Source organism: Rhinoderma darwinii, chromosome 5, assembly GCF_050947455.1.
Source record: "Rhinoderma darwinii isolate aRhiDar2 chromosome 5, aRhiDar2.hap1, whole genome shotgun sequence".
NCBI classification, from domain to species: Eukaryota; Metazoa; Chordata; class Amphibia; order Anura; family Rhinodermatidae; genus Rhinoderma; species Rhinoderma darwinii.
The window spans coordinates 116,194,176-116,221,661 of NC_134691.1; the positions used below are offsets into that span (position 1 = coordinate 116,194,176).

Below are 27,486 nucleotides of genomic sequence, written 5' to 3' on the forward strand. Positions count from 1 at the left end.
CCCAATCACTCTTAGAATCATCCAGATGTTCATTTGCAAACTTCAGACGGGCCTGTACATGTGCCTTCTTGAGCAGGGGGACCTTGCAGGCACTGCAGGATTTCAATCCATTACGGCGTAATGTGTTACCAATGGTTTTCTTGGTGACTGTGGTCCCAGCTGCCTTGAGATCATTAACAAGTTCCCCCCGTGTAGTTTTTGGCTGAGCTCTCACCTTCCTCAGGATCAAGGATACCCCACGAGGTGAGATTTTGCATGGAGCCCCAGATCGATGTCGATTGACAGTCATTTTGTATGTCTTCCATTTTCTTACTATTGCACCAACAGTTGTCTCCTTCTCACCCAGCGTCTTACTTATGGTTTTCTAGCCCATTTCAGCCTTGTGCAGGTCTATGATCTTGTCCCTGACATCCTTAGAAAGCTCTTTGGTCTTGCCCATGTTGTAGAGGTTAGAGTCAGACTGATAAATTGAGTCTGTGGACAGGAGTCTTTTATACAGGTGACCATTTAAGACAGCTGTCTTTAATGCAGGCACCAAGATGATTTGGAGCGTGTAACTGGTCTGGAGGAGGCTGAACTCTTAATGGTTGGTAGGGGATCAAATACTTATTTCTCTGTGCACAATGCAAATAAATATATATCATTTTGACTATGTGATTTTCTGTTTTTTTTTAAATATAATCTATCTCTCACTGGTAAAATTAACCTAGGCTAAAAATTCTAGACTGTTCATGTCTTTGACAGTGGGCAAACTTACAAAATCAGCAAGGGATCAAATACTTATTTCCTTCACTGTATCTGCATCCTCTGGACATAGATACAAATGAATAATATAGGCTGCTGCCTCTCTGAGAGGGCGGCGCCACTGAAACCAGCTGCCACCACCCCCTTTTGCAGTAATTGTACCTGCGTCTATAACACGCAGATACAAATACATGCATTAGTGCTGAATGGCCGGGCACGTTCCAATGATTACTTGCTCCACCAATCAGCACCTTTCAATGACGCTAGCGACGCGATGACGTCATTGCAACGCTTCTGTTGATGAAAGGCGCTGATTGATGTAATCACACCGCTTGCGTCGTTCAGCCCTAGCAGACCTGCTCAGAAGAGAGCAGATCTGCATAGCCACCGGACGGTGAGGAAACAGGATCATATGGGTATGTAAAGTTTTTTATTTTTTTTCTAATAAAACTATGAGTGGCATTATTTACAGGGGGGACTCTATCTACTGGGGGGTATATATATGGGGATGTGGACCCTATATACAGGGGTGGGCTATATGTGGGACACTATACACAGTGGTGGGTTACCTGTGGGACTCTATCTACAGGGCGGCTATATGTAGGGCACTGTCTACAGGGGTAGGCTATATGTGGGACACTATATACAGGGGGAGCTATTTGTGAGGCACTATCTACAGAGGTGGAATATATGTGGAGCACTATCTATATGGGGAGCTATATGTAGGGCAGCATGGTGGCTCAGTGGTTAGCAATATTGCCTTGCAGATCTGGAGTCCATATGTGGCCACTATCTACAGGGGGCTCTATGTGGGGCACTATGTACAGGAGCTTCTATGTAGGGCACTATCTACAACGGCTCTATGGGGACATGAAAGACTGTAATGCTCTGAGCAATGGTCTGCTTGGAAAACTTGGGTCTTGGCATTCAAGTGGAAGTTACTTTGGCACATACCACATACCTAAACATTGTTGAAGACTAAGTACCAAGTAACAAAATTTCCTAATGGCATTTGCCTCTTTCAGACGGATAATGTCTCTGCTTCACTGCAAAAATTGTTCAGGAATGGTTTGTGGAACATGACGAAGAGTTCAAGGTATTGACTTGGCCTCCAAATTTCCCAGATCTGTTAGATGTGCTTGAAAAAGAAACTCCGATCCACAGAGACTACACCTCGCAACTTAAAGGATCTTCCGCTAATGTTATAATCAGGGACACAGTGTATGGTGCTATTATAATTAGTGGTGCAGTGTATGGAACTATTATATTTAGGGGTGTTGAGAATTTTATCTTCATTTATAGGTGCAGAAATGTTTCAAAAGTGAGAAGCTGAAAACATCTGAGAGGAAAACTGCAGAAATGGGCTGCGGCCGGGAGAAATCATCATAGAGGTCTGGACTGGAGGGCGAAGAAAGGATAAAAAGAAACTGAGACGTTACCAGTGATTCACTTAATATAAATGTTTATTCTGCCTCTAAACAGTAATGTAATCGCTGTATAATCTGCAGCGAAATGATGGGTGGTTTGATTATGATATAATTTTTTTTTTTGAGAAACAGCATCTCCCAGCATATCCTTACCATTGGTCGGGCCATGATGGGAGCTGTAGTTTTACTCCATACAAACCTATATGGCAGGGGTTGCACTAAATTGAGCTGTATTTGTTCTCGTGCTGTATATATGTACTGAGCTTGGTTCTGGGGCTGTAGATATATACTGAGCGTGGTTCTGGTGCTGTATTTATGTACTGAGCTTTGTTCTGGGGCTGTATATATGTATTGAGCTTGGTTCTGGAGCTGCATATACTGAGATGTACTGAGCTTTAGCTGGTGCTGTAATTATGTACTGAGCTTTGTTCTGGTGCTGTATTTATATACTGAGCTTAGTTCTGGTGCTGTATTTATATACTGAGCTTGGGTCTGGTGCTGTATTTATGTACTGAGCTCGGTTCTGGGTGTCATGTCCATGGCCGCAGGCCGTCAAGCTTACTCACCTCCTGACGGCTGCAGCCATGGGTCTGCGAGCGCTGGCCCCAGTCTCCTCCTCAGGAGACACCAGCGCTCACTTCCGCTCACCTCGGCCGGGTCCCGTAGGGTGCTCACGCACGCTCGTGCTCGCTCTTAAAGGGGCAGCCTTGAATGTATAATTAGTCCATGAGTCCTGGACTATAAGAAGGGCCCAGCCCCTTTCTTCAACGCCTGAGCGTTGTTTGTCATATCCTAGTTTGTCTATGCAAATGGTCTCCTAGTGTGTTCTAGTTCCCAGTGTTCGCCGTACCTGTATCCTGTATCCCGTGCTATCCCAGTCAAGTGCTGTAGTCGTGCTGTGCTGTATTCCATGCCTGTCCTGTTACTGTACGCCTGAGGACTACCGGTAGCCTAGTCCCAGCCGAGCCTGCCTTGCTACTGTCCAAGCTGCCACAGGTAAACTATACGAACTATAGACTGTGACCTGCGCACGGTTGGCCAGCTGTCATACCGGCAAGGCGGTATGGCCCAGTGGGTCCACGAACCCAACGTCACAGTTCGCTCAGGCCATGGACCCCGCTGGTCGATCCAAGACCAAGATGACGTTACAAGAGATGCGGACGGATATGCTAGACCTCCGGTATCGACAGGACCAACTCCTCCAGGCCTTCAACATTCTTGCACGTCGGCAGGAGGCACAAGCTGGCGTTCCTCCTAATACACCTCCTGGCAGTACTGATCCTCAGACTACACCTGCTGGTAGTGTTGATCCTTGTTTTTTTTTTTGCCACTTCCTGACCGCTATGATGGAGACGCACGTACCTGTTTGGATTTTTGAACCAGTGCCAGATCCACTTCAGCCTGTATTCAAGGGCATTTTCGTCTTATGGCGCAAGGGTCGCTTTCATCATCTCTCTTCTCACTGGCAAGGCCCTTGCATGGGGGAAACCTATCTGGGAGAGACAAGGACCAGAGACCCGTGACTTCAAGGGGTTCCTACGGACATTTCGCACGGTGTTTGAGGAGCCTGGACGAATTTTCTCTGCAGCGGCTTCCTTGCTGAACCTATGCCAAGGAGACATCTCCATGGGCGAGTACGCCATGCACTTCCGCATCCTGGCAGGAGAACTGTTGTGGAACAATGAGGCCCTGGTGGCTACATTCTGGCATGGACTGTCTTCTAAAATTAAGGACGAACTTGCCGCTCGAGATCTGCCATCTACCCTGGATGACCTCATCCTTCTGGCCGGCCAGATTGCTAGAAGGCTCTGAGAACGGCTCCAAGAAGCTCGTCGGAAGGGAGGTCTTCCTAATCCGGTCCCTACCTTGCAGCAACCCCTGTAGTCCTCAGATGCCGATCCTCCTAAGGAGTCTGTGAGGATGGGCCAATGTAAGCTATCTACCCAGGAAAGACAACGCAGACGCACTTCGGGACTCTTTCTATATTGCGGCCTCGGAGGCCATCTTGTGCGTCTGTGTCCCAAAAAGCCCCAAAGCCTAAGGTTCCAAAGAGAGACAACCTTGGACAAAGAAGGACTCCCGTCTATACCCGTGACCATAGTGTCCGGCGAGAAAACGCATCAGGTCTCTGCATATCTGGACTGTGGATCCGCTGCTAATTTCAGTTGTAGAGACTTGGAGGACCTTCTTCAATGACCCACTACCCCTCTGGAGGGACCATTGATGTTTGCTTCGGTAAATGGACTACCTCTGCCAGACCCAGTTATAGATGTGACCCAGACGCTTAGGCTCCAAGTAGGTGTAACGTCTATGGCCGCGGTCTGTCGTTCTAACTTACCCCTCGACGACCATGGACCATGGACGTCCTGCTGCTGTGCTGCGTCATGCCCCTGTGAGGCGCTGGCACTCACTTCCAGGTATCGAGCCTGTCTCCCGGAGGGTGCACGCACTCGTGCCCGCTCTTAACGGGCCAGCGCTCGCACATGAAAATCATCATCATCAACTCATCAATTCCTGGATTATAAGTAGGTCACCGCCCTACTTATCCTCGCCTGAGTGTTGTTGTTGTTTCCCAAAGTCGGTCTTGCAAATGGTCTCCTAAGTGTATTCCAGCTTCCCAGTGTTCCCCGTACCTGTATCCTGTTTCCCGTGCTATCCAGTACCATCCTCGTCTACTGCCGTGCTGAGCTGTTGTCGTGTTTTGCTGCATCTCCACACCTTTTCTACTACTCCACGCCTGACGTCTACCTGCTGCCTGGTCCCAGCCGAGCCTGCCTTGCTACTGTCTACATTGCCTCAGGTACCCTTTCTGGACTATAAACTCTGTACCATATCTGTTTGGCCAGCTGCCATACCGCTACGTGGTACGGCCCAGTGGATCAACACCCGCCTCATGACAGTAGGGGCTCTCCACTCCGAGCTTCTATCGTTCTATGTCTTATCCAAGGCCGTTAACGCTGTGCTGCTGGGCCTGCCTTGGCTCCGACTACATGCCCCAGTCCTGGACTGGAACTCTGGAGAAGTTCTCCAGTGGGGCCCCGAGTGTCACAGCCATTGCTGGTGCAGATTCGTTCGGCTCAGCCTCCTCTGCCTCGGTCATTGGCAGGATTGCCTGGTCATTATGCTGCATTTTCGGACGTCTTCAGCAAAAGGGAGGCGGAGACACTGCCCCCACACTGGGCATATGACTGCCCTATCGAGCTGATTCCTGATGCATCCCTTCCCCGTGGTAGGGTATATCCTCTCTCCTTGCCAGAGAATCTGTCCATGTCCGTCTATGTTAACCCCTTCCCGCTCCTTGACGTACTATTACGTCATGGCAGCTGTATCGTTCGCGCTCCATGCCGTAATAGTACGTCTCGGGAGTAACGGCCGTTTCGGCCGTCCTCCCGACACATACAGGAGCTGTGACGCTGCTGTCTTGTTCAGCAGCTGTCACAGCTCCTACAGCGGGGACCGATCGCTGTGTCCCCGCTGATTAACCCCTTAAAAGCCGCGTTCTATAGAGATCGCGGCTTTTTAGGGGTTAAGCTGCCATCGCCGGCCTGCTACGCGATAGCGGCCGGCGATGGTGACTATGGCAACCGGACACCAAACAATGGCGTCCGGCTATGCCATAGACGGAAGCCTAGTGGGTCCTGACAACGTCAGGACCCACTATGCTTGCTGTCAGTGAGTAGCTTACAGTTCTAATACACTGCACTACGCATGTAGTGCAGTGTATTAGAATAGCGATCAGAGCCTCCTGCCCTCAAGTCCCCTAGTGGGACAAAGTAATAAAGTGAAAAAAAAGTTAAAAAAAGTTGTGTAAAAATAAGAAAATAAAAGATTTAAAAGTATTAAAAGTAAAAATCCCCCTTTTTCCCTTATCAGTCCTTTATTATTAATAAAAAATATATAAACAAACAAATAAACTATACATAATTGGTATCGCCGCGTCCGTAACGGCCTGAACTACAAAATTATTTCGTTATTTATCCCGCACGGTGAACGCCGTAAAAGAAAATAATAATAAACCGAACCACAATCACAATTCTTTGGTCACTTCACCTTCCAAAAAATGGAATAAAAAGAGATCAAAAAGTCGCATGTACCGAAAAATGGTGCTGATCGAAACTACAGTTCGTTACGCAAAAAATAAGTCCTCGCACGGCTTTATTGATTGAAAAATAAAAACGTTATGGCGCTTAGAATAAGGTAACACAAAAAGTGAATGATTGTTTACAAAACGTATTTTATTGTGCAAACGCCATAAGACATAAAAAAAAACTATAAACATCTGGTATCGCCGTAATCGTATCGCCCCGCAGAATAAAGTGAATATGTCATTTATAGCGCACGGTGAACGCTGTAAAAAAAAACGAAAAAAAAAACAATAGTAGAATTGATGTTTTTTAGTCACCACACCACCTAAAAATAGAATAAAAACTGATCAAAAAGCCGCATGCACCCCAAGAAAACTACAATGGATTCCTCAAGGGGTCTAGTTTCCAAATTGGGGTCACTTTTGGGGGGTTCCCAATGTTTTGGCACCACAAGACCTCTTCAAACCGGACATGGTGCCTAATAAAAAAGATGCTTCAAAATCCGCTAGGTGCTCCTTTGCTTCGGAGGCTGGTGCTTCAGTCCATTACCGCACTAGGGCCACATGTGGGATATTTCTCAAAATGGCAGAATCTGGGCAATACGTATTAAGTTGCGTTTCTCTGATAAATCCTTTTGTGTTATAAAAAAAATGGTATAAAGAGGATTTTCTGACAAAAAAAAAATGTAAATTTCACCTCTACTTTGCTCTAAATTCCAGTGAAACACCTAAAGGGTTCATAAACTTTCTAAATGCTGTTGTGAATACTTTGAGGGGTCTAGTTTCTAAAATGGGGTGTTTGATAGAGGTTTCTAATATATAGGCCCCTCAAAGCAACTTCAGAACTGAACTGCAACCTAAAAAAATAAATAAATGAGGCAATACTTCGCTTCTTACATTATACTGATAATGAGCCGTGCCCACCCCGAGATGACCCCAGTTTTGACCGTTTGTATAAACGGAGACCCCTATTAGACCGTTCCAGTGCCCGGTTTTCCCCAGCATACACCCCGAGAAGTGTATTTCTATTGATGAGTCCCTGGTACATTTTAAAGGGAGGGTTCAATTCCGCGAGTACCTGCCGGGTAAGAGGGCAAGGTATGGCGTGAAGATGTAAAAGCTGTGCGAGAGTGCATCAGGGTATACCTACAGGTTTAGGATATATGAAAGAAAGGCCACCCCCAAACCAGACTGCATCCTGGACTACAATAGGTACATGGGAGGGATGGACTTGTAAGATCAAGCCCTGAAGCCCTACAGCGCCATGCGGTGTGGTATAAGAAGCTGGCCGGGCACATCATACAGATGGCATTGTACAATGCGTACATGCTACGTCGATGTGCAGGCCAGACGGGAACTTTCCTGGAATTTCAAGAGGTGATTATCAAGAACCTAATCTTTAGGGACCAAGAAGGGGGGGCACCCAGTACTTCTGGAAGCGAGCCCACACGCATCGTACCAGGGCAACACTTTCCAGGAGAAGTTCCCCAAACTGGCAAGAAGGGAAAAAGTCAAAAGAGGTGCAAAGTCTGCTATAAGAGGGGGTAAGGGAGGACACAATATATCAATGTGACACGTGTCCCGAATAACCAGAGCTCTGTATGAAAGTGTTTTAAAATTTATCATACATCCCTTGGTTTATAATTTACCCCAATTTTACTTACCCTGATGCACTCCACACAGCTTATCCCCCCTCGTCTTTCCCCTCTGGGCCCTGCTGTGTGTCCAGGCAGCTGATAACAGCCACATGTAGGGTATTGCCATACCCGGGAGAACCCACATTACAGTTTATGGGGTGTAGCTCTCCGGTCAAAATGCTCACTACACATCTAGATGAATGCCTTAAGGGTGTAGTTTTTAAAACGGGGTCACTTCTTGGGGGTTTCAACTGTTCTGGTACCTCAGGGGCTTCTGCATACATGACTTCGCACTAGAAAATCCCCAGTAGGCCAAATGGTGGTCCTTTCCTTCTGAGCCCTCCCATGGGCCCAAACGGCAGTTTATCACAACAAATGGGGTATTGCGGCCCTCAGAACAAATTGCGCAACAGAATGGGGTATTTTGTTTCTTGTGAAAATAAGAAATTTTCAGCCAAAACTACATATTATTTGAAAAAAATAATTTTGTTTTCATTCCCAGCCCAATTCAAATAAGTTCTGTGAAAAAACTATGGGGTCAAAATGGTCACAACACCCATAAATGAAGTCCTTGAGGGGTGTAGTTTCCAAAATGGGGTCATTTGTGGTTGGTTTCTTTTGCTTTGATACCTCTGGGGCTCTGCAAATGCGACATGGCACCCGAAAACCAATCCAGCAAAATCTGTACTCCAAAGAACACACAGCGCTCCTTTCCTTCTGAGCCCTCCCATGGGCACAAACGGCAGTTTATCACCACAAATGGGGTATTGCCGCACTCAGGACAAATTGGGCAACAGAATGGAGTATTTTATTTCTTGTGAAAATAAGAATTTTTGAGCTAAAATGACATATTATTGGAAAAAATATATATTTTTTTAATTCCCAGCCCAATTCAAATTAGTTCTGTGAAGAAACTATGGAGTCTAAATGGTCACATTACCCATAAATGAATTCCTTGAGGGGTGTAGTTTCCAAAATGGGGTCACTTCTGGTGGGTTTCCATTGCTTTGATACCTCTGGGGCTCTGCAAATGCGACATGGCACCCGAAAACCAAACCAGCAAAATCTGTACTCCAAAGAACACACAGCGCTCCTTCCCTTCTGAGGCCTCCCATGGGCCCAAACGGCAGTTTATTGCCACAAATGGGGTATTGATGCACTCAGGAGAAATTGGGCAACAAAATTGAGTATTTTGTTCCCTGTGAAAATAAGAAATTTTGGTAAAAAATTACATCTTATTGGAAAAAATGTCATTGTTTTAATGTCACAGCCCAATTGAAATAGGTGCTGTGAAAAAACTGTGTGGTCAAAATGCTAACAACAACCATAAATGAATTCCTTGAGGGGTGTAGTTTCCAAAATGGGGTCACTTTTGGTGGGTTTCCATTGCTTTGATACCTCTGAGGCTCTGCAAATGCGACATGGCACCCGAAAACCAATCCAACAAAATCTGGACTCCAACAAACATATAGCGCTCCTTTCCTTCTGAGCCCTCCCATGGGCCCAAACGGCAGTTTATCACCACAAATGGGGTATTGCCACACTAAGGACAAATTGGGCAACAAAATGGGGTATTTTGTTCCTTGTGAAAATAAGAAATTTTGATCACAAATGACATTTTATTGGAAAAAATGACATTTTTTTCATTTCAGAGCCCAATTCAAATACGTGCTGTGAAAAAACTGTGCGGTCAAAATGGTAACAACAACCCTAAATGAATTCCTTGAGGGGTGTAGTTTCCAAAATGGGGTCACTATTGGGGGATTCCTACTGTTTTGACACCTCAACACCTCTTCAAACCTGGCATGCTGCCTAAAATATATTCTAATAAAAAAGAGGACTCAAAATGCACTAGGTGCTTCTTTGCTTCTAGGGCTTGTGTTTTAGTCCACGAGCGCAGTAGGGCCACATGTGGGACATTTCTAAAAACTGCAGAATCTGGACAATACATATTTAGTAGTGTTTCTCTGGTAAAACCTTCTGTGTTACAGAAAAAAAAATGAATAAAATTGAAATTCAGCAAGAAAAATGAAATTTGCAAATTTCACCTCCACTTTGCTTTAATTCCTGTGAAATGCCTGAAGGGTTAAAAAACTTTCTAACTGCTGTTTTGAATACTTTGAGGGGTCTAGTTTTTAAAATGGGGTGTTTTATCAGGGTTTCTAATACATAGGCCCCACAAAGCCACTTCAGAACTCAAGAGGTACCTTAAAAAAAAGGCTTTTGAAATTTTCTTAAAAATATGAGAAATTGCTGTTTATGTTCTAAGCCTTGTAACGTCCAAGAAAAATAAAAAAATGTTCAAAAAACGATGACAATCTAAAGTAGACATATGGGAAATGTGAACTAGTAACTATTTTGGGTGGTATAACCGTCTGTTTTACAAGCAGATGCATTTAAATTCTGAAAAATGCAATTTTTTCAAAGTTTTCTCTACATTTTGACATTTTTCACCAATAAACACTGAATATATCGACCAAATTTTACCACGAACATGAAGCCCAATGTGTCACGAGAAAACAATCTCAGAATCGCTTGGGTAGGTTTAAGCATTCCGACGTTATTACCACATAAAGTGAAATATGTCAGATTTGAAAAATGGGCTCTGAGCCTTAAGGCCAAAACTAGGCTGCGTCCTTAAGGGGTTAAAGAGAACTTGGAGAGGGGCTTCCTACGGAAGTCTTCCTCTTTGGCAGGAGCCGGGTTCTTCTTCGTCAAGAAGAAGGATGGCTTTCTGCGTCCTTGTATTGACTACCAGGGTCTACCCGGACGAAGGCAGTCGCCGAAACGCGCGTCGGGTTCAGACGTCTCCTTTTACATCATGTCCACCGGTATGTTCTCTATTTTTTGTCCTGTTCAGCAGTTGTTGTTTGACCGTGCCTATCATTCCTGATCATCCATTGAACTGAGTTATGGGATCGCTGTGTATTTGCGATTTGTACTTACCCTCTGTGTGTTACATAGTGATCGTTATCTTTACCAGTGCTGTATTTCCTTAGACTACATTCCTTTTGATTTATCTGAGATATGGTACTGCTATATATTTGGGATTCGTACTTACCTTTTTTGCTCTTATATAGATTTCGTTCCCATTATCAGTACCACATGTTTATGACTATATTCTTGTCGTCTTTGGACGTCTTTGGACTTACCTGGCTCTAATCAGCCCTGATCTCAATTGAACATTATTTCTCGATCTTATTATATGCCTGATTCACTTCTGTTGTTACAAACTAACATATACACGGTGACACTATATACATACCTGGTTTTTTACTGATTTTGACGTCTTATTGTTGTGTGACTCATCCCCTGTTCTATTTTTTAATTGTCTCATGTCTGTTATTTAATAAAAATTTGTACAATTTTTCAAAAACTGTGTGCTGAAGTCGATCATATTTTCCTTGGGTCTCAAACAGATCACGGTGAAAAATAAGTATCCATTGCCACTGATCTAAGAACTGTTTGATAGTTTATGTGGTGCCAAGATTTTTTCCAAACTAGACCTGCATGGGGCTTACAACCTCATCCGGATTTGCCGGGGTGACGAACGGAAGACTGCATTTAACACCCGTGATGGACACTATGAATATCTAGTAATGCCCTTTGGCCTGTGTAATGCTCCCGTGGTCTTCCAGGAGTTCGTTAATGACATTTTCTGTGACCTCCTCTATGTTTGTTTTGTGGTGTATCTTGATGACATCTTGATTTTTTTCTCCAGATCCTTTGACGCATCAGAGACATGTCCGTCAAGTTTTGGTGCGGTTAAGGGAGAATTGCCTGTTCGCCAAGTTGGAGAAGTGCGTATGAAAAAGATGCTCTACCCTTCCTGGGCTACATTGTCTCAAATAGAGGTCTCAAGATGGATTCTGAAAAGGTAAAGTCCTTCCTGGAATGGCCACGCCCTCAAGGCTTGAGGGCCATACAAAGCTTTCTGGGATTCGCCAATTTTTACAGACAGTTCATTCCAAACTTCTCCTCACTGACATCTCCTATCTCTAACCTCACTAAGAGGGGTATGAATGCCAAGGTGTGGACTCCTGAGGCAAAGTCTGCATTCAATAGCCTGAAGAGTGCCTTCACGTCAGCCTCTATCCTCCATCATCCAGATGTTTCTCTACAGTTCTCGTTGGAGGTGGATGCATCCTCTGTCGGTGCTGGTGCACTCCTGTTCCAGAGAGGTTCCAAGGCAAGTCAATGGTATGTGGATATTTCTCTAAGCTCTTCTCTTCCGCAGAACCCAACTACTCGATTGGGGATCGGGGGTTACTGCCCATCAAATTGGCCCTGGAAAAGTGGAGACATCTACTAGAGGGCGCAGCTCATCCCATCCTGATTTTTACGGACCACAAGAATTTCACCTATCTTCAGACGGCCCAACGGCTGAACCCCTCGTGATGCCAGGTGGTCGCTGTTCTTTACCAAGTTCCAGTTTGAGCTCCATTATTGCCCGGTTGATAAGAATGTGAGGGCCGATGCCTTGTCAAGGTCTTTCGAGACAAAAGACACCATGGAAATTCCACAGAACATTATTGATCCGTCTTGCATTGTCTCTGTCAACCCCCTGGGAATGTTCTCGAGAGCCCTCTGCGGACTCCTAGGTGTAAAGTTGGACTTTTCTCCGGCCTACCATCCTCAGTCCAATGGTCAGGTCGAGAGGATCAATCAGATCTTGGAGAACTACCTACGCCACTTCAACTCCAAGCAGCATGATGACTGGGTGCAGTTGCTTCCGTGGGCTGAATTCTCATACAATAATCACATCAGCGAGTCCACAAGGAAAACACCGTTCTTTATTGTCTATGGCTAACACCCATGAATTCCTCTCCCGGTGCTATCCTGGTCAAATGCCGTGATGTGCTGTAGTCGTGCTACGCTGTATTCCACGCCTGTCCTGCTACTCCACTCCTGACGTCTACCTGCTGCCTAGTCCCAGCCGAGCCTGTCTTGCTACTGTCCGAGCTGTCACAGGTACACTATATGAACTATAGACTGTGACCTGCGCCCTGTTGAAAAGCTGCCATACCGTCGAGGCAGTAGAGCCCAGTGGGTTCACAAACCCAACGTGACACTGGGGCTGTATTTATGTACTGAGCTTTCTTCTGGTATTGTATATATGTATTGAGCTTGGTTCTTGTACTGTATATATGTCAGAGCTTTGTTCTAGTGATGTATTTATGTACTAAGGTTTGTTCTGGTGCTGTATAGAGCTTGGCTCTTGTGCCATATAGACTATATGTACTGAGCTTGGTTCTGGTGTTGTATATACATGTACTGAGCTTGGTTCTGGGGCTGTATTTATGTACTGAGCTTGGTTCTGGAGCTGTAATTATATAGGATATATTTATAATAACAAAATTGCAGGGCAGATGGGATTGTTTTCAATTCATTGTATATTCAATGGGAACCTGTCTGGTAGTTTCAACCCTTTGTACCGCCACCATGAGGTAATAAAAGACCTGACAATATTTCCAAATGCACGATTTGTTCAGATGCAGCAAAATCTATAAAATCAACTTTTAAAATGGCGCATACTATATGCAAATTACTCATTAAAGGTTCATGGCGCGATGCCGATATCCTGAAGAGCCCCATCGTCCTGCCTCCAAACCCAGCTTTTATGCCCCTGACTAATACAACTTTCTTGGATGCGCCATTGCCTTGTACTACTTGGGCACGCACCGTGCAGCGAGGTGTACTCTGCCCGGCTTCATTGCTGCACCACGCATGCTAGGGGAGTACAACGGCAACGGCGCATCCACAAGAGTTTGAGGAGGCTGGTAGTGATGCAGAACAGCCAGGGGGATGTCAATCAAAATCTGGGGGGCGCAATTTAAATTCACCTTAGGCAGCAAAAAAGCTAGAATCGACTCTGAGGCTGCAGGCCACTTTAAGCTTGCAGCCTATAAGGTGCTGGGAAGACTCCCTGTGCAGGCCGGCGTGATGACATCACTTCATCATGCTGGTCTGCGCATGTGTCCTGACCGGAGCTTGTGCGGCAAGAATGGGTCAAGGTAAGTACAAAATATATTTTTTGGGGAGGGGGCTGTGTGGCTCTATATACAAGGGGAGGAGCAGGGTGGCACTATATACAAGGGAAGAGAAGATGGCACTATATACAAGGGAAGAGCAGGGTTGCACTATATACAAGGAGGGAGCAGGGTGGCGCTATATACAAGGGAAGAGCAGGATGGCACTATATACAAGGAAAGAGCAGGGTGGCACTATATACCAGGAGGGGCAGGGTGGCACTATATACAAGGAGAGAGCAGGATGGCACTATATACAAGGGGAGGAGCAGGGTGGCACTATATACTAGGGGGGCTGTGTGGCACTATATACAGTCAAGGAAATAAGTATTTGATCCCTTGCTGATTTTGTAAGTTTGCCCACAGTCAAAGACATAAACAGTCCAGAATGTGATTTTCTGTTTTTCTTTAAATATAATCTATCTCTCACTGGTAAAATTAACCTAGCCTAAAAATTCTAGACTGTTCATGTCTTTGACAGTGGGCAAACTTACAAAATCAGCAAGGGATCAAATACTTATTTCCTTCACTGTACAGGGAGGGGCTGTGTGGCACTATATACAAGGGGGGGCTGTGTGGCACTATACACGGTGGCTGTGTGGCACTATACACAAGGGGGATCTGTGTGGCACTATATACTAGGGGGGCTGTATGGCACTATTTACAAGGGGGGACTGTGGCTCTATCTACAGGGGTCTGTGTGTGGCACAATGTACATGGGTCTGTGTGTGGCACTATCTACTAAGGGGGGCTGTGTGGCACTATATACAAGGGAGGGCGGCTGTGTGGCACAGGGGGTGCTCTATGGTGCTATATACAGGCAGGGCTTTATGACAATATCTGCAGGGGGCTGTGTGGAACTATACAGGGTGGCTGTGTGGCACTATACACAAGGGGGAGCTGTGTGGCACTATATACTAGGGGGTGCTGTATGGTGCTATATACAGGGGGGGCTTTATGGTGCTATATACAGGGGGGCTTTATGACAATATCTGCAGGGGCTGTATGGCACTATCTACAAGGAGGGCTATGTGGCACTATCTACTAAGTGGGACTGTGTGGCACTATATACAAGGGAGGGCGGCTGTGTGGCACTATATACAGGGGGTGCTGTATGGCGCTATTTACAGGGGGGGCTTTATGGCGCTATATACAGGGGGCTTTACGACAATATCTGCAGGGGCTATATGGCACTATCTACAAGGGGGAGGTGGGGGCACTATCTACAAGTGGGGTGTGACACGGTCTACATGTGGGGCCTGTATAGCACTGTCTAGGGGGGACTGTATGGCACAATCTACAGGGGGCACTATCTATAAGGGGGCTGCGTGTGGCACCTAGGGTGGCCCCAGTCAAAAGTTTGCTATGGGGCCCAGTCTTTCCTAGTTACGCCCCTGTTTGTGGAGTCCATGCATCTACGGGTCAGAGCTGTTTAAACGGCAAGTGGGGGACCTACACAGTATTAAGCAGGTGTTTTTAATATTATGGCGGATCGAAGTATATCTCTTATAGAAATGCTGAAACTATTAAACTCAATCAAAAACTCTTAGATCAGTGACGCTCCGATTCCGGCACCCGTACTAATCAGCTAGCTCTGCTGCTTTTTCATAGTTTACAAAACACAGCACCATACACATACACATCCGTACTGGCTGTGCCTGGGACTTCTGTCCCGGTCTCACTCAGGTGAATGGGGCTGACCTGCAATCCCAGGCACAGGCGCTACAGATGTGTACAGCGCTGTGCCTAGTAAACTATGAAGAGCCAGAGGCATTCTTCGGCGCGGCACCTTCAATCAGCTGATTGGCGGGGTGCTGGGAGATGGACCCCTACCGATCTGATAGGTATGACCTATCCTAATGATAGTCTAGCAACATACAAGTCCGATGGGAAGAGGAAGTATGAACCCATAGAATAAAGACAACCTAGGGGCAGCACCATCCAACAGCCCATCCAAACCCTCGCAACGTGAACGTGGGGTGCTGATAATTGTCATGGTAGCCTGGTTGCCTACTGAAGGGCCTACTGACCGGCCCCTAATAAGCCCTAAATGGAGATGATAAAAAACAAAATATGCTGCAATACATACGTATTGCAGTTTATTGTGCAAGCAATCCAAAGATCTCTTGTTCAAGTCCTCTAGGAGGACTAATAATTTTTTTTTTAAAACTGTTAAAGTTTTTTATATATACAAAAATAATTATATGAAAAGTGAAACTTTTCCCAAACAAGCCCTCACACAGCTCAATCAATGCAAAAATTAAACTGTTATGGGTCTCAGAATATGGCAACAATTACTATTTTCTTTGTAAAAATAAAACATTAAAAAGAAACTATATAAATTTGGTATCACCATAATCGTATACAGTACTGTGCAAAAGTTTTAGGCAGTTGTGGAAAAATGCTGTAAAGTAAGAAATCTTTGAAAAATAGTACTGTTAGCTTGTTTTTTTTAATTAACAACATACAAAGTGAATGAAAAGAAGATAAATCTAAATCAAATCAATATTTGGTGTGACCACTCTTTGCCTTCAAAACAGCATCAATTCTTCTAGGTACACTTGCACAAAGTCATGGATTTTGTAGGATTTTGGTCAAGTGTATGAATTACAAGTTATACCAAACAGGTAGTAATGATCATCATTTTCATATGTAGGTTGAAACACAGTCATTAACTGTAACCGAAACAGCTGTGTAGGAGGTTTAAAACTGGGTGAGGGACAGCCAAACTCTGCTACAAAGGTGAGGTTGTGGAAGACAGTCATTGTCACAGATCCACCATAAAAAGACTGATCACGGTAACAAGACACAATGTAGTTATACTGCATTAGCAAGATCTTTCCCAGGCAAACATTTCAAAGCAGACTGGGGTTTCAGGATGTGCTGTTCAAGCTTTTTTGAAGAAGCACAAAGGAACGGGCAACATTGAGGGCCAGACGCAGTGGTCCACCAAGAAAACTTAGTACAGCAGATTAAAGACACATCATGCTTACTTCCCTTTGAAATCCGAATAACTGGCTGAAACCAGTGAGACCCAGGTACACCATCTACTATTCAGAGAAGTCTGGCCAGAAGTGGTCTTCATGGAAGAATTGCGGCGAAACCTTCGACGTGGAAACAACGCAAGTAACTCAACTATGCACGAAAACATAGGAACTCCGGTGCAGAAAAATGTCAGCAGGTGCTCTGGACTCATGAGTCAATATTTGGCTGTAACAAAAGGCAGTTTGTTTGCCAAATGGCTGGAGAGCGGTACAATAATAAGTGTCTGTAGGTTACAGTGAAGCATGGTGGAGGTTCCTTGCAAGTTTGGGGCTGCATTTCAGCAAGTGGAGATGGGGATTTGGTCAGGATTAATGTTGTCCTCAATGCTGAGAAATACAGGCAGATACTTATCCATCATGCAATACCATCAGGAAGCGTTCGATTGTCTCCAAATTTATTATGAAGCAGGACAACGGCCCCAAACATACAACCAATGTCGGTAAGAACTATCTTCAGCGTAAAGGAGAACAGGGAGCCCTGCAAGTGATGATATGGCCCTGATCTGAACATCATCGATTCTGTCTGGGATTACATAAAAAGACAGAAGAATTTGAGGAAGCCTACATCCACAGAAAAGTGTGGTTAGGCCTCCTAGATGTTTGGAACAACCTCCCTGCCGAGTTCCTTGAAAAACTGTGTCCAAGTGTACTTAGAAAAATTGATGCAGTTTTGAGGCATTGGGTGGTCACAACAAATATTGATTTGCCTTAGGGTTCTCTTGTGTTCATTCACTTTGCACTTTGTTAATTGATAACAAAACCTTTTAACACTTCTATTTTTAAACACATTCTTACTTTGCAGCATTTGTCCACAGCTGCCAAAACCTCTTGCACAGTACTGTACACCCCCAGAATAAAGTAACATAGTGAACGCTGTAACAACAAAACCCCAAAAACAATGGAGGAACAACTGTTTTTTTTCCCATTCCACACAAATTAATTTTTTTTTAGTTTCCCAAAACACATGGTAAAAATAAAAACTGGTGCCGTGACAAACTAAAACTGATCCCACAAAAAAGCAAACCCTCATCTGGCTATATCGACGGAAAAAACAAGCTCTGACTTTTGGAAGGCGGGAGGAAAAAACAAAAATGAAAAAAAATGGAAAATGGCTGCATTGGCAAAGGGTTAAAGTGGTTTTCCAGCTTCTGACAACTGATGACCTATCCACCGGATAGGTCATCAGTACATGATCTGTGGGGGTCCGACACCCGGGCCCCGCACAGATCTGCTGGTCCAGTGCCTCCGTGCACCGGACGTACAAGCCAGAAGCAGTTAGCTCCGGCCACGGAATAGCGGCCGAGCTGCAGTACTGCAGCTATGTTCCTATTCAAGTGAATAGGAGCAGACCTGCAGTGCTGCAGCCCATCCGCTATGCTATGTACAGAGCCAACTGCTTTCGGGCTCCATACATAGCATTATGTGCCACAACATCCGGTGCCCGCAGGCCAACGGAGCGACTTATCGGTGTGAGGTCCGCGTGTCGGACCCACACCGATGACATACTGATGACCTACCCGGTAGATAGGTCATCAGTTGTCAGAAGATGGACAACCCCTTTAATATTTTCCCCTATTTCCTGTTATGAAAATCCATTAGAAAAGTTTAAACTTTGATTTTAAAACTTATTTTGGGGAAAGATAAAGCTCTGACATTATCAAACCTTAAGAAAAGGGGGAATGGGAGTCCTAGATTTGTGGACCTATTATGGAGCCAGTAAATAGTTATATACTTGTGGAGGGATGAAATAATGGTCTCCTCCACCCACCTCCAGGAAAACAGCCTGGAGAAATTTGAGCTTCCGGTTCTTTTGTGTACAGCCCAGATGGTTATGGACACAAATGAAACATGGTCCCAGACATTTAAGGAAAATTCAGACTTGTCCATAGGACCACATGAACATAAAGAGATATTCCATTCTAAAGCATTTTCCCCTATCTACTGGATATCAAATAAATACTAGATTGGGGGGGGGTGGTCTGACTGCTGGCACCCCAAGTGATCAGCAGAATAGGGGACCCTGGTCTGCAAGACAGCGGCTGGGATGAGTTTCAATGTAGCGGCGGCCGAGCATGCATCCTGCCACTTCTTTCAGTGTCTAAGACACTAACGGAAACTGCTGAGTACTAAAATGAAGCGGCCCCACACATGCCCGGCCATCACTCCATTCACACCTCTACTAGCCGCTGACCTGTGGCTGGAGGGGACCGAAGTCTGATGCTCTCACGATTGGTGGTGCTCCCAGCGGACAGGCTTCCGCTGAGGAGTGTCATACACAGGTATAAACTATTGTCTAAAACCGTTCTGATGAGCATATGCCAGAGATATTATCAATTCAATGTAGGGAACCAAGGTGAAGGGTGTTCTTTCGTTGATTTATGGGGAATTAGTCACACTATCCCAGCCAGGCAAATTTGTCTATATGCATAAATGGGTGAGGGACCTTGACGAAACCTTTTCCCTGGAGGACTGGTTTAAAGGTATAAAATGGAAATCTGGGTGGGAATAGGGACATTCTGTTCTTGCTTTCTGTTCTTGCTTTGGGAGTGTATACAGATTTTCTTTGTTTTCGTTAGGTTGGATTCACACTGTGTGTTTTTGTTGCGTTTTTAGTATTCATTTTAATTGTTTTGGTTGAGCGAGTTTATCAACAGACCAAAAAAAAACATGCTAAAAACACAACAAAAATGCACAGTGCAAACCCATCCTAATTGTTTTTGTTTGATATGTAAATAATGTAATAAAAATATTCTAAAAAAAACAAACGACATGATAAATAAAAATAAACCAGCAATTCATAAACAGATTCAGATAATTTCCATGCATATATAGATATAGTTTAGCCTTAAAAGGGTTTTCCATAAGCCATGAATGTGTGATCATTGGGGGTTCCTTTACTACTGTTCCAGATACAGCAGCATTTCTGTACATGTGGCTGGGCCTGGTGCTGCATATTAGTCCAAGCTCAGACCCATTCATTTGAATGGAGCCAAGCGGCAGTATGTAGTTACTACCAAAGCCCATTTGTTCTGATCATATGTGGGGGTACCAAGGTTTGGAACTCTATTGAGAACATATTGATGATTTATCCTTAGGATAGGCCTTTAGGGTATGTGCACACACTAATTACGTCCGTAATTGACGGACGTATTTCGGCCGCAAGTACCGGACCGAACACAGTGCAGGGAGCCGGGCTCCTAGCATCATACTTATGTACGATGCTAGGAGTCCCTGCCTCGCTGCAGGACAACTGTCCCGTACTGAAAACATGATTACAGTACGGGATAGTTGTCCTGCAGCGAGGCAGGGACTCCTAGCGTCGTACATAAGTATGATGCTAGGAGCCCGGCTCCCTGCACTGTGTTCGGTCCGGGACTTGCGGCCGAAATACGTTCGTCAATTACGGACGTAATTAGTGTGTGCGCACATACCCTTAATGTAAATTCCTGGTAAAAACAGGAATCTGGATTTCTTTTTTAATGATCCTTGATGAGTTTATGTGAAATGTAAGATGCTTCTGTGGTTTTATCACCCATTTCCTAAATATTGCCATAATTGACACTAGTACCGCCCGCCCCCCCCCCCCCCCCCCCCACAACTATATGTCAGGTATATAAAGAGTCTTAATGTAAGTTCACATATATAAATTATGTCCTGCCAGTTGTTGTATGCCTGGGCCAGACAAAGTTGTTGTGTTCTCTGTGCACCTGTCTGGCATCCCTAGCAACGATTTACTTTCCAGAAACCACAACTGATGCAATGTATGCCAAAACTACTCCCATAGAACAGCATAAGGTCAGTTCTAGCAACACCTCTTATCAGAACGGACATGTGTGAAGGGCTCCTAAGGGTATGTTCACTCATGGCAGATTTGTTGCAAATTATTCTGTTAAAGAGAATCTGTCACCACATTATAAGTTCCCTATCTCCTACATAAGGAGATGGGCGCTATAATGTAGTTGACAGCAGTGCTTTTTATTTAGAAATACTATATATTTTTACCACTTTATGAGCGATTTTTAGCTTTATGCTAATTCGTTTCTTAATGCCCAAGAGGGCGTGTTTTTACTTTAGATCAAGTGGGCGTTGTACAGAGGCGTGTATGACGCTGACCAATCTGTGTCATACACTTCTCTCCATTCATTTACACTGCACTAGCGATATAGCTATATCGTTATGTGCAGCTACATACACACACTATAACATTACTGCAGTGTCCTGATAATGAATATACATTACCTCCAGCCAGGACGTAATGTGTATTCAGAATCCTGACACGTCTGAATCTTTTCTGTGAGATTTTCAGCAAGGCAAACGTAATCTCGTTTACATCGTAATCTCCTATTAATCCCATCCTCTATATCATTAGTAAATAAATTGAATAATAGTGGTCCCAGCACTGAACCCTGGGGTACACCACTTATAACCAGGAACCATTCAGAGTAGGAATCATGGACCACAACTGTCTGGATACGGTCCTTGAGCCAATTCTCAATCCAATTACAAACTAAATTTTCTAAACCTATATTCCTTAATTTACCCATTAGACGTCTATCAGGGGCAGTGTCAAATGCCTTTGCAAAATCCAAAAACACTATATCCACAGCGGCCCCTCTGTCTAGGCTTCTGTTCACCTCTTCATAAAAACAGAACAGGTTAGTTTGACAACTTCCTTAGTAAAACCGTGCTGGCTGTCACTTATAATACTATTTTTTGTCATATAATCCTGTATATAGTCCCTCAATAGCCCCTCAAACATTTTCCACACGATGGATGTTAAGCTTACTGGTCTATAATTACCCGGGGAAGACCTAGAGCCCTTTTTGAAAATAGGCACCACATTTGCCATGCGCCAATCCCTTGGCACTATACCAGTCACTAGAGAATCTCTAAATATTATTAAAAGGGGGACAGAAATAACTGAACTAAGCTCTTTAAGAATTTTAGGGTGTAACCCATCTGGTCCCGGGGCCTTGTGCACATTTATTTTATTTAATTTAGCTTGGACCATATCTACATTCATCCAATTCAGTATATCAACTGATATATTAACAGCACTGGCAGCGGCTACATCAGCTGCTCTTTCTTCTGTTGTATATACAGAGCTAAAGAACCCATTAAGTAACTCTGCCTTCTCTTGATCCCCTGTAACCAACTCCCCATTACCACTATCTAGGGGTCCTACATGTTCAGACCTTGGCTTTTTTGCATTTATATACTTGAAGAATTTTTTGGGGTTTGATTTACTATCCTTGGCCATCTGCCATTAATTTTGTATTTTTGCTGATTTTATTACCTTTTTACAGATTTGATAAAGCTGTTTATAATTTAAAAAGGCTACAGATGTACCCTCAGATTTTTATTTTTTAAATGCCCTTTTTTTGTCATGTATTGCCCTTTTTACAGAAGGAGTAAGCCATGTGGGATTTAATTTTAGTCGTTTATTCTTGTTACCTATAGGAATACATTTTGCACTATAATTACCCAAAGTAGATTTGAAAATCTCACATTTATCATTTGTCCCATTATTTAACATTAGTTCTTCCCAGTCTAGATCTTAAATTGCAGCCCTCATCCTGGGGAAATTGGATTTCTTAAAATTAAGTGTTTTTGCCCTCCCAGCCTGTGTTTGTTTTTTACAGTATAGGTAAAATTTAACTATATTGTGATCACTGTTACCAAGGTTTTCACGAACATTGACGTTCCCAACAAGCTCTGCATTATTAGAAATGACCAGATCCAACAGAGCTTCACCTCTAGTCGGGTCTGCCACAAACTGGCCCAATAAAATTTTCCTGCAACAGTTTGAGGAAATGTTTCCCCTTTGCAGTTGACGCCGAACCATGACACCAATTAATATCCCGGTAATTAAAATCTCCCATTATCACTACTGTACCTGCCTGTGCAGCCCGCTCCATCTATTTATATAGCTAACCTTCCATCTCCTCAGTTATATTGGGGGGTCTATAGATTACACCAAAAGTAATTTTTTCAGTGTTTACCTCCCTTTCTAGTTCCACCCACAAGGTTTCAACCTCCTCACAATCTTCACCCTCTAATGTCTCTTTCACACTTGCCTTCATATCGCTTCTCACATACAGACATACACCACCGCCTTTCCTATGCGTCCTGTCTTTCCGAAAAAGTGTAAAACCCTCTAGATTTACAGACCAGTCATGCGAAGAGCCTAGCTATGTTTCAGCAACATCAACCATATCTATATTTTCTTCGAGTATCAAAGCCTCCAGCTCCCCCATTTTGTTTGCTAGACTTCTGGCATTTGTGAACATACACTTTAACTTGCCTTTCATTTTTTCACTTTTATTATCAGAAATGTGATTTGACATTATTTGGGCATTTTTATTTTCACTGCTGTTTTGTAACAAAAGGATCTCCTTCTCCTGTTTTCTAGTCCTCTCCCCACAGTCTGTTTCTCCCCCTCACAATATAGTCTGACCCCTCTCTAACCTGACTACCCCTTTACAGATTTATGTTGTTGCGGTTTTTACAACGGAAACGCAGTGAACACCGCTGGAAATCCACAGGTGCACATATACTTTGCTATAAGCCAATATTTAACACTAAATCAGCTGCGGAAAAATTGAACACAAAATCTGCACCTACCCAGCGTTTATGCAGCATTTTCTGATAGTAAAACGCTACAGTAGCTACCCCAGAAAACGTATTTTATACTTTCCGAAACGATTTTTCCATTGTGGAAATTCCGCAGTGTTTACACAATGTGGGAACCCAGACCAAGGGGCACTGAGCTGCTTTGTAATATTTTTAATGTTAGACAATTCAAAGGGAAATCGTCAACAACACTGAGGAATTTTACCCCAGAATGGAAAGACTTAGCAAATTTCACAATATAAAAAGGCAAAAAACATAAAAAGGCATAAACTAATAACATGTCAATTTTCAAGATTTCTTATTTTACTTTTAAATGCAAATATGGCAAAATAGGTGGCACATCTTTAAGTATAACAAAATGGGAGAGAATGTCACCCAAAATATTTTCAGATTTCTATTTCACTGATTAAAGCACATAGGATAACTTTACAAATCTGTACTCTTACCTGAGATTTCATCTGTATGCTCCCATTTGTATTGTGGTGTAGAATACATATCTATTTTAGTAGGTCCATTCTCTATAGGGAGTGATGTATTTATGGTATGATAATCAACTGGTGTCCCATTAACTGTTACAAGTAGTACCTGTCAGGTAGCAATTAGCAATAGATATTCAATGGCATTTTAGAATTAACTTGCTCTACAGAATACAACATGAATATTATATAAACCTTGAGCTAAGTATTATATGGCTAGTTTGGTTTTCACTATAAAATCCAATTCCAAAATCACTGCATACTGTATGTACAGTATGTATAGGCGGATACCCTTCGTAAAAGAGAATACGCCACAAAATTCACAACACTTGGCTTTCTGTTGCGGGTTTTGCATCCCCATTGAATTCAATGGGGAAATCCCGCAACGGAAAATCAACAAAACGCAGCATAAATTGACATGCTGCAGAATTAAATTGCTTATGTTTATGCTGTGTTTTTTCCGCATCTTGGGCATGAGGTTTTCTAAATCTCATCCACTTTGCTGCTATTGTAAATGCTGTGGAATTTCCGTACAGAATTCCGTTGCGGAAATTTTGCAGCGTTTACGCTGCATGGGCACCGGGCCTTATCTCCTAATATGTCCACGACAAACGCTCATTTTGTAAATATACAACTTAGTTTTCATACTGATCATGCTTATAAGGTTACTCAGGTATATGATGACAAGTGTATACCAAACTAGGGAATTGATTGTGAAATAAACTCTTGCTTGTATACTAACATCAGATGGCTTGTATTCATCTTGAGTCATGGAAAGTAGCTGCAAAAAGCAAAGCAGGAACAAAATTAATAGTAGCCATGGTGATTGCAATGCTCTGGAGTGCAACCTACTTAAAGGGCTTTTCCCACCTTAAACATTTATAGCATATCCACAGGATATGCCATAAATGTCTAATTGATGCGGGTCCCAGCTCTGGGACCCGCACCTATATCGAGAGCGGGGGTCTCTAGACCCTCGTTTCACTCGGTGAAGCGGCCGTTGGCCGCAGAATCGAGGCGGAGACTGGTGGAGAGAAAGTCAGGCTTGAGCACTTCTCTCTCCATTCTGTTGTATGGGTATTATGGAAACAGCGGAGCAACACTTGCTTGGCTGTTTCCGTTAATTCCATTGAACAGAACTGTTGTTAAAGAAACAGCCGAGCGGTGCTTGCTCAACTGTTTTTGTAACTCCCATCGAAAAGAATGTAGAGAGCTGGTGCACACGCAACCCTCTCTCCACTAGTCACCGCCAGAGTTCTGTAGCAATTGGCTGCTGTACCAGGCAGAATATGGGCCGGGACCCGCATCTATCAGACAAGATATGCCATAAATATCTAAGATGGGAAAACCCCTTTAAAGACAACAAATACAGCAATGCAATATATTTAAAGCAGAATACAACAGACACATTCACATACAAACAAACGTGACATTAAAGTAAAAGAGTAGCTAAAATACCATAAAAGACATATAAACAAATATAAAAATTGGTCATAAAGCTAAAGTTCTGCGTAATAGCCAAAACGCTTTAATACCGCACATATTCTGAGCCTTAATGGCTAGTCGATTTTTATCGATGCTCTGCTTCAGCTGTTTAAACAGGTATTTTTGCTTTTTGATGATATTAGGGGACAAGGGGCAGAAACATTGCAGAATTTTTGACTGGATTTTCTGTGCGGATATTAAGCAGGGTTTTTGCAAGAGAAATTGACATGCTGCAGATTTAGAATCCGCACTCCAAGTCAATTTCACTTATTTTCTGAATATTTTATTATGCAGCATGTGGGCGAGTTTTGTTGAAATCTTATCCTCTGTGCTGCAACTGAAATACGCTGCAGATTTTCCACAATGAAATCCGTTGCTGAAAATCTGCAGCTAATGCACCCCATGTGCACATTCCTTTAGGCTAGGATCGCATACAAACACACAGTTTTGAGGCAGTTTTTGGTTCAGTTTTTTTGAGCCAAAGCCAGAAGTGGAACCAACAGGAAGGAAAGGTATAAATATAAGACTATGTTCACATGGCTTAGCAAAATACATCTGAAAATACAGAGCTGTTTTCAGGCGAAAAAAGCTCCTGATTTGTAGACGTTTTTGTAACTACTCGCTTTTTTCCCTGCGTATTTTAGAGGACGTTATTGGAGCTGTTTTTCAATGGAGTCAAAGAAAAACGGCTCCAAAAACGTCCCAAGAAGTGATATGCACTTCTTTTACGCGGGCGTCTTTCCCACACCTTGTGGGAACAGAACATCATAAAACCCATTGAAAGCAATGGGCAGATGTTTGTAGGCGTAATGGAGCCGTTTTTTCAGGCGTAATTCTAGGCGTAAAACGCCCCAATTACGTCTGAAAACAGTGCGTGTGAACTCAAAAAACTGCCACAAAAACTTTGATCGCCTCAAAGTAATTTTTGCGTATTTTTTTCATGACAGACAGGGCTTTCTTTTTGAATTACTTTACACAGATAGTATTTCATTTTTACAATTATTGTGTTTTCAATGTGTGACAAAGAGTAAAAACAATACATTTTTAAATTTAAACTATTTCTTTTTTATCACATAGAGAAACCCTAAAATCAAATTTATAATTGTGTCCGCTATAGTCTAATATTTATTTTAACCCCTTCAGGTTGTTTTAGCCTCGTGGACACAAATGATTTTTTCAAATCTGACATGTGTCACTTTATGTGGTAATAACTCTGGAATGTTTTTACCTATCCAAGCGATTCGGAGATTGTTTTCTCGTGACATATTGTACTTTATGATAGTGAAAAAATTTGGTCGATAAATTCAATATTTATTTGTGAAAAACGTAAAACTTTAGCAAAAATTTGTATTTTTCTGAACTTGAATGTATTTGCTTGTAAAACAGATAGTAATACCACACAAAATAGTTACTAGTTCACATCCCCCATTTGTCTACTTTATGTTTGCATAGTTTTTTTTTCATGTCCTTTTATTTTTCTAGGACGTTACAAGGCTTAGAACTTTAGGAGCAATTTCTCATATTTTCAAGAAAGTTTCAAAAGGCTATTTTTTCAGGGACCAGTTCAGTTCTGAAGTGGCTTTGAAGGTCTTCTATATTAGAAAATCCTTATAAATCACCCCATTTTGAAAACTACACCCCTCAAAGTAGTCAAAACCACATTCAGAAAGTATTTGAACCCTTTAGGCGTTTCACAGGAATTGAGGTGAAATGTACAAATTTTATTTTTTTGCCGAAATTCATTTGTAATAAAAAAAAAATCTGTAACAAAGAAGGTTTTCCCAGAGAAACGCAACTCAATATCTATTGCCCAGATTCTGCCGTTTTTAGAAATACCCCACATGTGGCCCTAGTGCACTTATGGACTGAAGCACAGGCCTCAGAATCAAAGAAGCACCTAGAGGATTTTGGGGCCTCCTTTTTATTT

At 43.2% G+C, this 27,486-nt stretch overlaps 1 protein-coding gene across 1 annotated transcript in view; it reads right to left on the reverse strand.

The window, feature by feature from the left end:
• Window positions 1–27,486, reverse strand: part of PIEZO2 (piezo type mechanosensitive ion channel component 2) — a 415,657-nt gene that overhangs the window by 215,953 nt on the left and 172,218 nt on the right. Inside the window, exons 10-11 of the mRNA XM_075828141.1 lie at window positions 24,817–24,855; window positions 24,039–24,183 (exon numbers count right to left, since the gene is read on the reverse strand). Coding sequence (XP_075684256.1) covers window positions 24,039–24,183; window positions 24,817–24,855 — 184 coding nt within the window. The remainder of the gene's footprint in view (window positions 1–24,038; window positions 24,184–24,816; window positions 24,856–27,486) is intronic.